The sequence below is a fragment of the Dipodomys spectabilis genome, unplaced genomic scaffold (assembly GCF_019054845.1).
Source record: "Dipodomys spectabilis isolate Male_0828 unplaced genomic scaffold, ASM1905484v1 ptg000436l, whole genome shotgun sequence".
NCBI classification, from domain to species: domain Eukaryota; kingdom Metazoa; phylum Chordata; class Mammalia; order Rodentia; family Heteromyidae; genus Dipodomys; species Dipodomys spectabilis.
In genome coordinates, this window is record NW_024871113.1 from 8,473,816 (window position 1) to 8,491,607 (window position 17,792).

The 17,792-nt window shown below is 38.9% G+C and overlaps 1 protein-coding gene across 1 annotated transcript; it reads right to left on the reverse strand.

The window, feature by feature from the left end:
* Positions 1-147: 147 nt before the first annotated feature.
* Positions 148-17,791, reverse strand: Ppid (peptidylprolyl isomerase D). The gene is made up of 10 exons (XM_042668353.1): positions 17,605-17,791; positions 15,397-15,537; positions 11,962-12,068; positions 8,860-9,048; positions 7,909-8,031; positions 7,653-7,759; positions 5,862-6,003; positions 1,277-1,363; positions 1,146-1,188; positions 148-408 (listed from the first exon to the last, which is right to left on the reverse strand). The coding sequence occupies exons 1-10, from the start codon at positions 17,687-17,689 to the stop codon at positions 320-322; spliced, it is 1,113 nt and encodes a 370-aa protein (XP_042524287.1). The 5' UTR covers positions 17,690-17,791; the 3' UTR covers positions 148-319.
* Position 17,792: the final 1 nt, after the last annotated feature.

A 17,792-nucleotide genomic window follows, 5' to 3' on the forward strand; every position in this document is an offset into this window, starting at 1 on the left:
TTTAAGTATAAAAGCACGTATACATACCACAGGTACATTAAAGAAAAGTAAATAATATAAACTGTTGCCCATTCATACAACAAGATATAACTTTAGGGCACCATTCTTTTTTAAAATGTTGGCACTAATTTAAAAAAAGCACTTCACTGTATTTTGTAATATTTTATTATAACAGGGAACTAACATCAGTATTTCTAAACATAACCCACAAAGCACTGCAGTATCAGAACAAACACATTAGGGATCCTATCTAGACCCCATATCGTTTTACTGTCTTTATATAATCAATGTTTGACATTTAAGCAAAAGTTAATTTTTATTAAGCAAACATTTTTGCATATACAGCCTTCTCTTTATCTTTTTGTGCCTTTATCTTTTGTTTGACTTTCAGCAATTCTGCCTGGATGGCTGTATAAAAAGAAAGAAAAAAGTCCGTTATCTGCCAAAGCATCTAAAAACTTAGGACCAACAAACTGTGGTAATGGCACTACATTCCCCTTCCCTTGATAATTCTTCCCCATAAAAAGTAACTCTACTTTATTAGCAGTAATTTTTAGTCTTGTGAAAGAATAGTCACAAAAATCATGATGTATTCTTTCAGAGGGCTGCCAACTGAGAAAACTTTAGTTAACAAAGGTTTGCCCCTTAGCCTTCTCCATTTAAGAGGGCTAGAATTGCTTCCCTTCTTTTAATGAGACCAAAAATATTTTTAAATATATAGATCTAGTGTCACTATTCACTGAATTTACCTCATTTGGAGAAATAGCTTTTCTAAAATATACAACTAGTAGTACATTCAGTTTAGAGAATGGTCCCAAAAGTTAAATTTACAATGAATACTCTCTTTACTGCTGATCTCTCAAGTAGTATTATAGTAATAGAAACTGGGTCTCAAATGTTAAGGCAGAACAAGCAATGTTTTCAGGTACATTCTTGAGAGAAATTAGAATGTAAGCTCTGTGAGAGCAGGGGTCTTGAATGTCTTGTTCATTTGCTATCTGATCAATGGCTGGCCTGATTAATAGGCACTGTTTCTAATTATTAATTAAACATCTAATATTTGGCAAGGTTAAATGAACACTGTGGTTTATGCGGATAAAACTTTAAAGGACAAAATGAACTCAGATTACAAACTGCCAGCTTACCTTTATCTTCTGGTGCTATCTCCTGAGCTTTCTTAAGATCAGCCTTCAATTGGAAAGAAAAAAAAAATGTTAAGAAAATTACACATATGATTTTAGAAAGGTAATTATCTATTTTAAAACATAAAATTTACCAAAGCTTGATCATATTCTTTTAATCCTTGCCATCCTTGAGCTCTGCGGTACAGTGCTTTGGTGTTTGATGGGTCTATTTCAAGCGCCTACAAAAACAATTTTTTTAAATAACATGTTATGAGTAAATATACTGGATTTCAACTTACTCAAAGTGGAAGTGCAGCCTACAGTCAGAAAAGTGCACTAAGTGGATGTAGAGGAAAAAGGTGTTGCTCTTCTAATCTCTAGTCTTCTCAGTACTGCAATTTCTTTCTCCAGACTAAACCCTACTGGTCCATATAACTGATCCCTAGGTATCTTTGGATTGGTCCATAAAAAACCCCACCCCACCATCTGCAAACCAAAATCCCTTATGTAAAATGGTATAGTATTTGCAATTAACATACATGTCCTGCCATAGACTTCATCTCCAGTTTACTTAAAGTACAATAAATCCTACATAAATAATTGGTCAGCTATACTTAGGAAATTAAAACAATGCAAGTTTCTATGTTTAAGAGAAAAGAAGCCGGGTGCCAGTGGTTCATGCCTGTAATCCTAGCTACTCAGGAGGCTGAGAGCTGAGGATCTCGGTCCAAAGCCAGCCCAGGCAGGAAAGTCCGTGAAACTCTTATCTCCAATAAACCACCAGAAAACAGGAAGTGGTGCTATAGCTCAAGTGGTAGAGCACTAGCCTTGAGCTGAAGAGCTGGGGGACAGCACTCAGGCCCAGAGTTCAAGCCCCAGGACCGACCAAAAAAAAAAAGAGAAAAGAAATTTATAACTCAAAGTTGGATAAGTCTATGGAATCCAAGGACATGGAATGGGTCTTTGAAACAAAGTTCAACAAGTCTCTCCCTTGCAACATCTAAAAAGTAATGTATTTTGTTTATATAACAGCTTTTAAATTAGCTAATGTATTTTTACTTAAGGAATATGATCTTCTTCACAAAAGTCAAAAGAGCCTGGGTAAAGACTAATCTTTGTTTTTCTTTTGTAGTATTCTTTCTTCTAAATACATTATCAGGCTGGGGGTATAGCTTAAGGGTACAGCCTGTGACTAGCATGTTACCTAAAATTTAAATATTATATATGAATGTTCTTATTATCCTTTATTTCATCTACTCAAGCAAATTATAATTTTTTTTAAGCAGTGCTCAGAACCAGGGCTTTGTGAGTGGTAAGTATGATACCTACCACTGAGCTATACTTCCAGCCTAGTCTCTCATTTTAGTTCTACTTGCTGTGAACCAAGGTAATCTCCTGACACAGCCTAATAGGCAAAAAGAATATAAAACAATTTGGAAATGATTTTACACTATACAATCACAAAGTCATAATTGATTTATTTGAAAAAGATAACACTTTCTGTATTAATCACTCAGTACACCTGGATAGCCCTCATTAAAACAATCGTTCCAGTGGTAACCCTTCTCCCTAGACCAGCCATGATTACACTAAATAGAAATTACCCACCTCAAGCAAAATCTATTCAGCTGCTTAAGCCTATGTGTCTGTCTTAATTTTAAGATTACTCTCTATTAGGTATGATTTTAAAAGGTGCCAAGCACAGTGCAAAATACTTTAAAACATATGCTATATGAGCTCTTATGATTCCATAAGAGAGCAACTAGAGAAATACTCTGTAAAATTAGAAATTTATCCAAAGATAACAATTATAGTGGCAGAGGTATTGAAGAAGCAGCCAGGGCATGGAGAAGAGAATGAAAAGGAAAAAGATGGAAGGGAAGAGGAAAAAGCCAGAAGGCACTAGCTCATGCCTACAATCCTACCTACTCAGCAAACTGAGATCGGGAGATTGAGGTCTTAAGTCAGCTGGACTGAAAAGACTCTTATCTCCAATTAACCAGCAATAAGCAGAGTTGGAAGCATGGCTCAAGTGGTATGGTCAAGCAAGTCAAGTGAGTGCAAAGCCCTGAGTTCTAATCCCTGGTATTCTACCTCCTCCCCTCAAAATATGTTGGGGCTCAGTGTAGTTACACAGCCAAGCTCATGGCCCTACACAGTGGAGTAGGGGAATGATGAATTTCAATTACCCCACAACTCACATTCTTAAACAATTCTAGCTTTTTCAATGCCTAGTATATAGGTACTCTTAAAATGAATGAGCTGCAATAAGTATCAAGTATCACATTTTCACTCCTTCGGAGAGGCTACATACATACCATTGACATAGACATGTATACACATACAAATGAAACAATTCTAACTATTATTGTCTAGGGGAATAAGGTAAAAGGGAGAAGGAAAAAGAGGGTGAATAATTTAACAACACACTGCAGCTGGGGGCTAGTAACTTATAACTGTAATCCTAGCTACACAGGAGGCTGAGATCTGAGGATCATAGTTTGAAGCCACCCCAGGCAGCAAAGTCCTTGAGACTCTTTTTTTTTTTGGTCAGTAGTAGGTCTTGAACTCTGGGCCTGGGTGCTGTCCTTCAGCTCTTCAGCTCAAGGCAAGCACTCTACTACTTGAGCCACAGAGCCACTTCCAGTTTTCTAGGTGTTTGCTGGAAATAAGAGTCTCATGGACTTTCCTAGACTTTCCTGGGCTTCCCTGCCCAGGCTGATTTGTGATCCTGAGATCTCAGCCACCGGTGCCCAGCTAGTCCTTGAGACTCTTATCTCCAATTAACCACCAGAAATCCAAAAGTGACACTGTAGCTCAAAGTGGTAGAACACAACCCTGGAACATGAGTTCAAGGACAGCACTCAGGCCCAGCATTCAAACCCAACAACTGACTCAAAAATAAAAATTAAATAGCAGTTATGTAGAGACGGCATAAGGAATCCCATTGGAAGCTCCTGATCAAGAAGTGGTGGGGGGAAGGGATGATGAGAAAGAAAGCAACAGGGCAATTCTGAACAAAACTTAATATAAGCATATGTGAAATACTATGATAAAATCTTTTGGTACAATTAATATGCACTTTAAAAACCTTCTGAAATTTGTATCTTTTATATATACTTCTCTAATTTGAGGAGGGGAAGGGAAAAAACAAAATGCTTAAATAAGGATACAGGTTGACCCATTTTAACACTGAGATGTACAAAACACTATGTTGAAAACAAAGTTCTTCCGCTGGAGGGGAGGGAGGGAGGTTTGGTGTGGAGGGGGAAGGGAAGGTAGGAGGAAAACAAAGGAGAAGGCAACAATGCTCAAGTGGAAATGTACTTTACCTTGCTCATGTAACTGTAACCCCACTGTACAGCATTTTTACAATAAAAAACATACCAAAAAAACTATAGAAAAATAAAAACTGTTGGGGTATGTACTTATAGTGAGGAGGAGTGAGGGGGCTGGGAAGGTGGTCAGTGGCAGAGTGCTTGCCTTGCATGCATGAGGCCCTGGGTTCCACTCCTCAGTACCACATAAGCAGAAAAACTGGAAGTGGCGCTGTGGCTCAAGTGGTAGAATGCTAGCCTTGAGCTGAAGAGCTGAGGGGCAGTGGCCAGGCCCAGAGTTCAGGCCCCATTACTGGCAAGAAAAAAAAAAAATAAGAGAGAAGGAATGAGGATAAATGTTTAAAATAGTTTTAGGAAGGGGCGAAAGGTAAAGGGAGAATCATAGAAGGGTAAATTCGATTGGGATACAGTTTATATACACATATGGAAATGTCACAATGAAACAGCATACTAATGTATGCTAACAAAAACAAATCATTAAAAAATGAGGTAAGGGGCTGGGAAGGTGGTTCAGTGGTAGTGAGTGCTTGTCTTCCATGCATGAGGCCTTGAGTTCAATTCCTCAGCACCACACAAGCAGAAAAAGCTGAAGTGGTGCTGTGGCTCAAATGATAGAGCTGAGGGCCCCATGGCCGACAAAAATTGAGGAAAAAAAAAAAGGTAAAATCATAGATATAGAGGTGTAGATATGAGGTGACAACTGTTAAAAACAAAAAAGAAAGAACTGAAACTTCAAAGTATTCAACACAACTTAAAAATCATATTCTTAATCAAGTCTCATTAGGTCCTAAACAGTAAGAGGTATTGAGGTATATAAAAAGTGCTTTGAAGGGCTGGGAAGGTGGCTCAGTGGTAGAGCACTTGCCTTGCATGCCTAAGGCCCTGGGTTCGATTCCTCAGCACCACATAAGCAAAAAAGAAAAAAGCTGGAAGTGGCACTGTGGCTCAAATGGTAGAGCGCTAGCCTTGAGCTGAAGAGCTGAGGGACAGCGCCCAGGCCCACAGTTCAGGCCCCATGACCGACAAAAAAAAAAAAAAAAAGTACTTTGGTTCAAGTTAAAAAGTTAAAATTGCCACTCCTGCTGGATACCAGTGGCTCATACCCATAATCCTAGCTACTCAGAAGGCTGAGATCTGAGGATCACAGTTTGAAGCTCACCCCAACAATAAAGTACATGAGATTCTTATCTCTAATAAACCACCAAAAAAAGCCAGAAGTAGAGCTGTAGTTCAAGTAGCAGAGTGCTAGGGGGCAAAACCCAGGTCCTAAAGTTCAAGGCCCAGAGGATGGGCCTGTGTGCATGCGTGTGCATGAGTTCAAGGACAGCACTCAAGCCCAGCACATGGATGCACGCGTCCATGTGCACACACCCCATTCCTTCAAGAAGTTAATACTTACCTCCAAACAACTGTCAATTGCTCCTTGCCAATTTGACATCTTCAGTTTACAAGCACCAATATTCAGCACACAGCTTAAAGCTACTGGCTGTAGTCTGGATCTATCTGCTTTCTCAATAACAGCCTTTGAACTATCCAAATATCTAGAGAACATATTAATAAGCTTATGTAATGCCACACAAAGATTTACTCTGCTTTTAACTGTATCATGTAATATACTTGATACAAAAAGCTTATCAAATGTTAACTGTTCAGTGATAATCTTTAGTTTGGGGGGAGCAGGGGGAACTAAAAACTAAGAAGGTCTGGGGGCACACTAAGAACATAATACTGCTAAGCTACATGCCCCTTCCCCACAGCCTAGTGTTTTTCTTGAGAAGGTATATTTATTTGTTCCAACAATAATGTTCAAGCAGTGGAATTTAACTAATTTCAAAATCTAATTAAGCACCAGTGATAACACACTCCTACTTTTACAGAGGTCCCCATTGTGTGCTTTCCAGTATAATTGCATTTAGAATCAGGATGCTCAAAATGAGGTAACAGAATTGAATGAAGAGAACAGCAACTGCATTGTATAGCTATTTTTTCCTAACTGTCCACTGAAAAGGCCCAGAAACAGAACATGTACCCCCTGAATTTATTTTCTAGTATTGTCTTTCTCAGGAAGGAATCAGAATTCCTTAGAGAAACTCTTATACCAAACATGAAATCAAAGATATGAAAGAAAAGATAGAAAGCTGAGCTGGTGTTAAGTGGCTCATTTCTGTAATCCTAACTATTCAGATCTAATGGCAGCAGTTCAAAGCCAGCAGGAAGCCAGCCTGGGCAGGAAAGTCCATGAGACTCATCTTCAATTAACAACAAAAAGCTGGAAGTGACCAGGCGCTGGTGGCTCACGCCTCTAATCCTAGCTACTCAGGAGGCTAGGATCTGAGGATCACAGTTCAAAGCCAGCCAGGGCAGGTAAGTCTGTGACTCTTTATCTCCAATAAACCACTAGAAAACCAGAAGTGGTGCTGTGGCTCAAGTGGTAGAGCACTCACCTTGAGCTGAAGAGCTGAGGGACAGCGCCCAGGCCCAGAGTTCAAGCCCCATGACCAACAAAAACAAAAACAAAAAGCTGGAAGTGAGCTGTGGCTCAAGCAGTAGAATGTTAGCCTTGAGCAAAACAGCCCAGGGACAACACCCAGGCCTTGAGTTCAAGCCCCACAACCAAACAAACAAAAAAAACCAGATAACTTGGATTGCACAAAAAAAAAATCTCAATAAGATGTCAGTAGGGAACATTAATGAGCAAAAGACTAAAGTCACATTACAACCAAATACAATATACATCTTGAAATTATTACACACTGTATCTTAACAGTATTGGAAGTTTTGTAGAAATGACCTTGTTTTGTATGAAATACATGCTAAAATATTCAAGGATAAAACATTTTATTTACCAATTTCCCTCCAAAACAGTTTTGCAAAAATAAAAATAAAGCTAAAAATGGGCTGGAAGTATGGCTCAGACAGTAGAGTGCTACCTAACAAGCAAGAAGCTGAGCTTAAGACCCACCCCCCACACACACACACAAAAAAAAAAACCCTGGTGAATTTAGATGTAAATTAATGAGTACACTTTGGACTTTCTGTATTCTGAAAAAGTTCAAGTTAAGCTAGTAAAAAAGACATTATTTAAATACATCTGTTTATTCAACAATGAATTTGACAAAAATGAACAATTTTGAATTTTAGTATAAACAAGTTACATGTTCTTAAAAATAATTAAAAAATCCTTTATTACCTTAAAACCTTTGTATATTTTTTAATAGCCATCTCCCAGTTCTGGGACTTGAACAAAGTATTTCCAATGTTTTTCAAGTCTTCTGTTATTAACAAAATTTTATCTACCTGAACAAAAAAAAAAAATTTTAGATTTTTTTAAGTAATTGTGACTTACTGATAAAATCTACCACTATTGACACTTTGTACAAAAGCTCCAAAGTTTTAGTACTGAACATTGTTACTTATTTAACAGTGACTCCTGTAAAAATACTTACATCTTTTAAATCTATATCTGCATCGTCAGGGAAATCAGGATGACTGTCACCAGAGCCATCTTTTGGGAATATTCCCCAATCATCTCCTTCCTTCAATTCTCCACATTCCGCAATAATGCACAACTGTAAAAATGATACAAAATTATTCAAATACATATTAATGAAAGCTACACAGATGGAAGTCATGTGTGGTACTGCCTAAGTCACAGACTTCAGTTAAGAGGTGTAACCATCTGCTATGATGTGTCCTTCTACATACATTCCAACTAATCAACAAGATCTCTGTAAGTCATTCTACTGCTATTCAGCTCAATGAGTTGAAAACTGTATCATGCTCTATGTAATTGTCTTAGGTGGAACATTAGGTTCTAGTTTACTCCTATCTTTTTATACACGGAATGCATGTAACTGAGTTTCCAATTCCCACCAAGAACTTGGCACATAAGCTGGTTACTAGTCTGGTCATTTTGATTCAGACAAGAATCAGTATGACTATACTAATTAAGAACAGTATACTTAGGACAGAAGTCCAATAATTTAATTCCTTTGGACAACTAAAGGAAACAAACAACAAAATTATTATCAGGAAGCTGAAATATGTGGGGGAGGCAAACAAATGGAGGGAAAAGGAGTGAGCAAATACAATCATTATGTTCAATGTATATTACATAAAAACTAAACAAACTTAGAGTAAGGATGGGAGTGAAGAAAAGGAGAGAACCACTGACCAAGATGCAATATATTCATGATCTGACTAAAACTGCTTTTTATAACTACTTGAAAAAATATATATACTAACTTTCTTTAACACTGTAGAAAATAGTTTTAAAGAGTGACAGATTTAGGCTTCGAATGCAAAAACCTTTAACATTTTTCAAGATATTTGCCTAATCCTTTAATTTACATTTCTTTTGAGGCAGTAAACAAGCTATTAAGTACATTTTTACTTACTTTGGCAGGTTTTTCACCTTTCACTTCTACATTTTCCAGTATCCTTGCCACACCTATTCCTTTAATTACTTGTCCAAACACCACATGTTTCCCATCCAAATGAGGAGTTGGAACTGTTGTGATAAAGAACTGAGAACCATTTGTATGGGGGCCTGCATTTGCCATGCTCAGCAAACCCTCCCGATCATGCTGTAGAAATAAAAATCATTAAAAGAAAACCAAGGTTAGAGGTATTTGTCTGACTTTTCTTTTACTGACCATTCACATAAAAATATGGATTGTACTGCCATTTAAATCAAATTTCAATTTGACTTTAAAATCTTTAACAAACTTTAATTTATTGATTTATTGATTTTGGGTCCGGTCGTGGGGCCTGAACTCTGGGCCTGGGCGCTGTCCCTCAGCTCTTCAGCTCAAGGCTAGCACTCTACCACTTGGGCCACAGTGCCACTTCCGGCTTTTTTCTTTTTGCTTATGTGGTGCTGAGGAATCGAACCCAGGGCCTCAAAGGCAAGCGCTCTACCACTGAGCCACCTTCCCAGCCTGAACAAACTTTAATTTTACTCTTTATAAATTACTATACTTAGTGAATATGGGGTAATCACTTTTAAACTTTAAGAAAAACTTACAAAATAAAAATAACAAAATCAGGGCTGGGAAGTTGGCTCAGTGGTAGAGTGCTTGCCTTGCATGCCTGAGGCCCTGGGTTCGATTCCTCAGCACCACATAAGCAAAAAGAAAAAAGCCAGAAGTGGCGCTGTGGTTCAAGTGGTAGAGAGCTAGCCTTGAGCTGAAGAGCTGAGGGACAGCGCCCAGGCCCAGAGTTCAGGCCCCACAACTGGACAAAAAAAAAAAATTAAAAAAAAAAAAAAAATAACGAAATCAAAATAAAATAATTTTAAAAAATAGCCATCCTGAAAAGATGCTTATCTTTAAGACAAAGATACTATGTTAAGGACATCTAGTACTACTTTGCCCAATTTATTATGGGCACTTTTTCTGAGACTCTCTGTAGTCTTCCTATGTTCACAAACAGATTTACATCATGATTCTTCCTTTAGACTAAATTGAAAGGGATACTGAAGTGTTAGGTAAGTCATCCAGTCTAGGTGCTTTCCTAATTGCAAACATTCCAAAGTTCATTCAAGTCAATCACTTCAGACTATGAAAAAAAGTGAAAAAATTCTTACATACATTTTAAAACCATAATCACCAATCAAGGGTTCTGTGAAACAGCTTCATTTTTCTACTTTCTACTTCTTATGCTTTCTAAATGTTCCTGTTAGTGTATTCCTTTTGAGTTTTTCAGCCTAAAATACCTTTTACCTCTCCAGTCGAAATCAAATTCATTTTAAAAAACACTGATTTCATGTAAGAAAAATTCATCTCTCCTTTCTAAAAGCTTCCTTTCATTTTATCATGTGATAATATCACATAATCTTTTTGTTGTTGTTGTTCCCATCCTAGGATTTGAACTCAGGGCCTTGGCACTATGCCTGAGCTTTTTTGTTCAAGGCTAGTGCTCTACCACTTGATCCATACAACCCTACCTCCAACTTTTTGGTGGTTAATTGAAGCTCGTGAGTCTCAGGGTCTTGTCTGCCTAGGCTGGCTATGAACCATGACCCACAAATCTCAGCCCCTTAAGTAGCTAGGATTTCAGATATGAGCCACCAGCACCCAGCAATCATCACATAATCTTAAAATTTTTCATCTTTTAGATACATTTGTTGGTGCTTTAACAAAAATATTAACTAGAATGTTAACTCTTTCCTTTGCTTCTAATTTTTTATTTTTCCAAATAGTCCCCAATCCAAACAACTCTACGATATGAAGCATTTTTGGTCCCAATTATTTCTGAAGGATGCTAGACATCTATTAGTTACACCATCAAGTATATTCAATAACCTAGCATGTATTTCCACAATATTGTTCTTTATTTGTCCCACATGTGTTTAAATCTTGCCTCCAAGGTTAGAATTATAAATTCCTTGTCATCAAGACCTTTCACTGTTATAATTCCTTTGGTGCCAGGACAGACCACACATACAGTTGCAGCAAATAATTACTATTTAAAAAACTGGTGATGTTTTATTTCCAAATTATCCTAATTTACCTTGTTCCTAGTCTTCATTTCCAAATAAATCACTTTACTTTTGTACTTACATGTTTGCTCTCAAAACGTGAATGATGCAATATACCCCGATTAGTTCTTGGGACAATGAAGATAATGTCCTTTAGGAGCTTGGACATTAACCATATCCTCTAGTTTGCAAATCCCCTGACATCTGGGTTTTAGCGATGGTTTTGTTGTTCTTCAAATTCAAGGATAAAGATGCACATGTTACCATCCTTTAATAAGAACATTTTCCCTGGAATCAATTTTGCCATTTGGGTCCCTGGAATCAATTTTGCCATTTGGGGGCCACGCTTAAAAGCTCATTGGCTTAACTGAAGCATGTAAAAACTGCATGACAATGAAATTACCAAACACAGTACTATTGCAAATAAAATTCATTACTAAATGGGCACAAGTGGCTCACACATGTAATCCTAGTATCTCAGGAGGTTGAAAATCTGAAAAATCGGTTTGAAGCCAGCAGTCTGTGAGACTCTAATCTCCAATTAACTACCAAAAAGTCAAAAGGGGAGCTGTGGCTTTTAGTACAGCATTACCCTTAAGCAAAAAAGCACAGGCATAGCACCCAAGACCTAAGTTCAAGCCCAAAAAGAGCATGCACTCATATACAATCACTACTGATCCATAATCCCATTTCTTTGGAGGTCAGAACTTAGGAAGCAGAGGCAAGAATAGCTTGGGCTACATATCAAAATTCTGTCTCAGAAAAACAAAAAATTAATGGGTAAAATTTTTCCTTATTAAAAGATGCATTTTGACCTGTGAAATACTTGAGTGGTGGAGCATTTGCATAGCATGTGTACCCTTGGTTCATCCAAGTAACCTGGAGAGGGGTTGGGGGTGCACTACAAGAAAAGTTGTGTCTGGGGACACCCAAGATTTTAGTGTCTTAGTCCAACAAGTATTTGTCATACATGTAACAACTTTTACATTATCAAAGTCATGAATTTTCTCTACTTTACCTTATAATGGAAATTTTCATCTTCAAATTTTTCACCATAAATACTTTCTCCACCTGTCCCATTCTGATTTGAGAAGTCTCCACCCTGAATCATAAATTTCTTTATAACTACAAAAAAGAAATATGGTTATTAATGGAAATATGCATGATTCTACAACATAATTAATGAATATGTACTAAGGATAAACTTCTTAAGCATAATTTTAGTACTATCATCCTCCTGTTTCTTTCCAGTCTGAGTGTAACCTACATTTTACTCTCTGATCCCCAACTAACATTCAAAGAATTCACTCTTTGAACTACTTCAAAGTTTCTTACCTATAAAATTTGTCACTGAAACCCAAAAGCCAAACCTCCTAATTTTTATCCAAGTTTTTTGGCTTTACTTCCAACTTTTAATGTATAACTATCTCTTTCACAAAATAATGAGTATTTGTGTGACAACTTTTTATTTCTTGTAACTATATACAGCTTCTCATTTATGCCTACTAAATACAGACTAAGTATTCCCTATAGATTGGGGGCAGAGGCCAAACTGAATATAAATGCAGGGACTCATCAACACTAGGCAACACAGAGATGTGTGTATATGTGCACACCTGCCAAAACTAGGGCTTGCCAGGGTGCTGTCCCTTAGATTTTTTACTCAAGGCTGAGTAAAAAAGGCTGGGCCACAATGCCTCTCCTGTTTTAGTGGTAACTGGAGATGAGAGTCTCAGACTTTCCTGCCAGGCTAGCTTTGAACCACCATCTCCAGATCTCAACCTTCTAAGTAGCTAGAATTACAAACAAGCATGAGCTACTGGAACCCAGCTTACCTAGATATTTTTACACTCTAATGAAAACAAGTTGGCAGTATCATTCCTTTATGTCAAAGGTTACCAAAGCCGGGCGCTGGTGGCTCATGCCTGTAATCCTAGCTACTCAGAAGGCTGAGATTTGAGGATCGCGGTTCAAAGCCAGCCCGGGCAGGAGAGACCGTGAGATTCCTATCTCCAATAAACCACCAGAAAACCGGAAGTGGTGCTGTAGCTCAAGTGGTAGAGCGCTTGCTTTGAGCTGAAGAGCTGAGGGACAGCGCCCAGGCCCAGAGTTCAAGCCCCAGGACCGACAAAAAAAAAAAAAAAAGGTTACCAAAATCACTCATATGTTAATAGATTCCTATGTTCATGAGACTTGAAATACCTAACTGGATCAGAAGGAAAGACCTACAGTCTACAGGAAGTTACGTGCAAGCAGAACACACTTTTGCCAACAATAAAAATGCAGACAGCTCTGTGTCAATTAAGCAACTCAGTACCCGAGGTATTTAGTTATACCTTATCAAGTAAGACCATCTCTGCCTACCTTGTTCCAAAATTCCTGACTCTTCAAAACCATATGTTTGGCATAAATTACAAGTCTGTACAAGTAATCTAGACAAGTTCCCAAACTTTTGGAAGCTGAAAGAGCAGGGATCCTCTTATGTTCTTTATTTTCTCATACTTTTTGTTGGCATATTTTGGTATTTCCTTAAAGCCCACAGTAGATCAATAGTTTAGAATGTAAGGGAAAAAAAACAATTTCTTAATAAATCAGGCTTTTAAGAAAATATTTCTGGACTTGGGAGTGTTGCCAAGTGATAGATACTTGCCTAGTATGTTGGAAAACCTTGGGTTCAATTTCTATCACTACTGAGAAAAAAAATTACTGATACATTATAATTTAACTTCTTTATGCACTTGTTTTTACTGAATGCTTACTCAGTAACTGCAGTAAATGTAGAGAACATATGGTTCCTGAATTTACAGGAACTTATAGTCTACTGGAAGAAGTATCAAATAATTAGTAAAGTTAGGATTATAAAGTAGAAAGTGGCTGGGTACCAGTGTCTCACACTTGTAATGCTAGCTTCTCAGGAGACTGAGATCTGAGGATTGCAATTTGAAGCCAGCCTGGAGGTTGGTTGGGGGGGGTGGGGGAGAGGAAAGAAAGAGAAAGGAGAAAAGCGTTCTGAAAGAAGAGTGAAAGGCAGAGAGATGAAGAGAGGGAAGACAGAGAGAGGGAAAGGGAGAGAAAGAAGAGAGAAGGAGGAGAGGAAAAGGGAGGGGGGAGACAAAAGAGATGAGGGAGGTAGGCAGGGAGGGAGGAGTGCAAGAGCTCATGTGTAGGTGCTGTCCCTAAACTTGTCTGTTCTACCACTGAGCTACAGCTCTACTTTCAGGTGTTTGGTGGTTAGAGAGTCTCACATAGTTTCCTGCCTGGACTGACTTTGAAACTTTGATCAGCAGGATCTCAGCCTTTTGAGCAGCCAAGATTACAGGCATGAGCCAGTGGCACCCAGCCCATGAGACTAATCTCTAGTGAACTGGGGAGGAGGGAGGGGACCCAGAAGTGGAGTTATGGCTCTCAAGTGGTTGAGTAGAAGCCTTAAGTGAAAAGGCCAAGTAAGACATTAAGACCCTTAGTTCAAGCCCCAGTACTATCACAAAAACATTAAAATTTTCAGCTGGGCACTGATGGCTCACATCTGTAATTCTAGCTACTCACAGAGGAGGCGAAGAGCCAAGGATCACAGTTTGAAGCCAGCTCAGGAAGAAAAGTCTATGAGACCCTTATCTCTACTTAACCACTAGAAAACTGGAAGTGGCACTTTGGTCAAAGTGGTAGGGTGCTAGCTTTTGAGCAAGAGCTCAGGAACAGCACACAGCACCCAGGCCCCAAGTTCAAGCCTCACAACAAAACAAAAAAATTTTTCAAATAAGATATGAAATGGTGTCACAAGAGGGAGTGGTACTAAGGTTTGAAATCAAAGCTTCATGCTTGCCAACTGGATTCTTTACTACTTTTTTGCCCTTTCTTTTCCCTTCCACTTGTCTTGTATAAGGTCTTACCCAAGAAAGACCTCAGACCCAGTTCTCCTATCCAACTACCTATCTCATAGGGATAGGAATCCACACCTAGACTATAAAGATGAGATCTTACTGGCATTGCCTCCAACTGGTGCTTTTTGCTCCCAGGCAGCTGAAATGATAGTCATGTACCACCACACCCAGTACATTATCACCTATATGTTAATCTTTAAATTTGCAGCTTTCTCAAGCAATGCTGCCTATGATGGAAACACAAACTTTTGTCACCAAATTACCAATGATCAGCACTATTTATTTGGCCACACTTTTGCTTTTATAATCACAATTTTGGAGTGGAGAGATTCAAAGAACTGGCTAAGCTAATGCAGTCCACTTCTCAATGGATAAACTTTAGCACTCTCCAAAATCAATTCCACTGCTCACAAACCAACATTAATGAAGCTGAACTATTACTTCAGATGCCAACACATTCTCCTCAGAACTAACTGCCTCTTTAACTTGTACTCTGTGGTTAGTGTTCTGCTAGTTCCCAAGAATTCATATAGATATATGCAGATAATTAGATTGAGAAAGTTTACACATACTTCGATGGAAAGGACATCCTTTAAAATGGAGAGGTTTCCCAGTTGTGGATCCAATGCCTTTTTCTCCTGTACACAACGCTCGAAAATTTTCTGCAGTTTTGGGTACAATATCTGCAAACAATTCTAATACAATTCTACCAACTAAAAGAAAAGAAAATTTTTGTAAGTATACAGAACAACCAATTGGCAAATATCCTAAGGAGAGTTGGTTGGTACAATTGTCACAACATTAAAGAATTACCAAGTATATTATCTTCTTTTTTTGCAATTTGAAGAACAGTTATCAACTATAATCACAAATGTTGTGCAATAGAGCTTTTTTGACCTTTCTTTCGTCCCTATTATTTACCATAGCATTCTACTTCTTTTTTTTTTTGTTTTGTTTTGTTTTTGTTTTTTGGGTCCGGTCGTGGGGCCTGAACTCTGGGCCTGGGCACTGTCCCTCAGCTCTTCAGCTCAAGGCTAGCGCTCTACCACTTGAGCCATAGCGCCACTTCCGGCTTTTTTCTTTTTGCTTATGTGGTGCTGAGGAATCGAACCCAGGGCCTCAAAGGCAAGCGCTCTACCACTGAGCCACCTTCCCAGCCCTGGCATTCCACTTCTATTAGTAGACTATGCACATAATTGAGATCAGGTGGTATATGCATTGCTACATACAGTTCATTTCACTTAACACATCCTTTAAATTCATCATGTCACAAACGACAGGATTTCTTTTTTAAAAGATGAATAGTATTCTACTGTATACACATACCAAATTTTATCTATGAATAATACTGCAAGGAACATGGACATGCAGACATCTCTTTAACATACAATTTTTATTCATTTGGATATGAATTCATTTCTCATGTTTAAATTTTAGTCTAAAGTTCAAGCATCTAAGTGAACCTGAAGAACCACTAGAAGAATCTGGTAAGAACCACTATGAAGCATAAATGAATTTCCTCACATCTGCAGAAATTCCAATCACCAAATAACTAACAGAAGAAAATGTACCCTTTCAGTGGTCAAGCTGGCTACACCTTAAGGAAACTGCCTAGTGCAGCCTATGACACAAAAGATGAACAAGTACTGCTTCCACACAACTCCTAAAATGATAGCAATAAAATTAGCACTGGCTCCAAAACAAACAACCTTGCAAGTAAATGTGTATTTATCCCATATATGCATTAAACACACCGCCTGGCAAGTAGTTCTATCATGTTCCAGAACAGGTCCAAATCCATATAGATACTGGGTCTAAATAATTTCTTGTCCTCACCACCGTCTACTATCTTACTAGAAAATGAGGACTTTTCACCCAATTGAGAAAACCCTAGAGGTAAAATATACTTTGAATTGCAGATGTGTTATGTTAGCTCTGGGTGATCCTTGCCCTAATCCTCAGATGGCTTTACCTAGCTGTTTTGCTTTAGTAAACACAATTTTGATGGCTTAGTTCCCCACCAGAATCATGTGGTTTTTGCCTTTATAAGCTTTGTGATAGCAGCGTTCGGGATTGCCGGTTCTTTGGGACAGGCGATCAGCAGTGAAGATTCCTGATTAAGCCTCTCAAAAATGTGGCTTCTCATGATCGAGGTTCCCTTTAACACTACTAGGTGATGCTTTCCCTCACCCCCAAAGCCTTAGGAACTTCAAAGCTATTTTGTATACCCGGCAACCCGTTAGATTAAGCTTCATATCCCAAAGCCAAAAGAGAAGTGCTCATCTTCTCTGATTGGACTGCCAAGTTAACAGTAAAATTGAGGGGGGTGGGGGGAATCTGTAGCACTAAGAAGCAAACAAGTCTCTTTCACGTATAAACACCGCCCGCAGGTAGTAATTGGTATGCCAAAAACAAAAAGATATCAGAATGACGGGAGTCCTACAGCACACATGCCAGGAACTTTTTGTGCTATTTCACCTATAATTCCAAATAATCTTTTGTGGCAAGCTGTTGGTGCAAAGGTGGTGGAAAAGCAAATTAGGAGATTAACCTAAAAGCTACCACAATTCTTGAGCCAGAAATTTCCAGAACCTTCCCACTTCCCACAAGTCCGAAGGCATTGTACAAGAGCACCAGCTTGACCCAGGCCTGGATGCCCGGTCGCCTTCGGGTCGGTGTCTAGGTAGCCATTGCCCCCGCAGGCGCTCAGCGGCCCCAGGGTCCAAATCGCAGCCTAGGAGCTACCCAGGCCCTCCGGGGTCCGGTATCCTCAGGCTCACCTCGCTCCCCTCCAATATCCACGTCAAAGAAGACTCGGGGGTTATTAGGGTCGGAGGGCTTAGCTTGTGGGGACGGGTGCGACATCTCGACCGGTGGAGGAGCAGGAGCAGAAACAGGAACCGCGTGCACAACGTCGCAGCGCAAGCCGGAGGGCGACGGTCCCCACGCAACGCTGGCGCCCGCACTC

Coding starts and splice junctions, on each gene's coding strand:
- Ppid (XM_042668353.1), bottom strand. CDS start 17,689: ATGTCGCACCCGTCCCCACAAGCTAAGCCCTCCGACCCTAATAACCCC. Junction 15,538..17,604: donor GGATATTGGAGGGGAGCGAG/GTGAGCCTGAGG, acceptor CTTTTCTTTTAG/TTGGTAGAATTGTATTAGAA. Junction 8,032..8,859: donor AAGGTGAAAAACCTGCCAAA/GTAAGTAAAAAT, acceptor TCATTTTTACAG/TTGTGCATTATTGCGGAATG.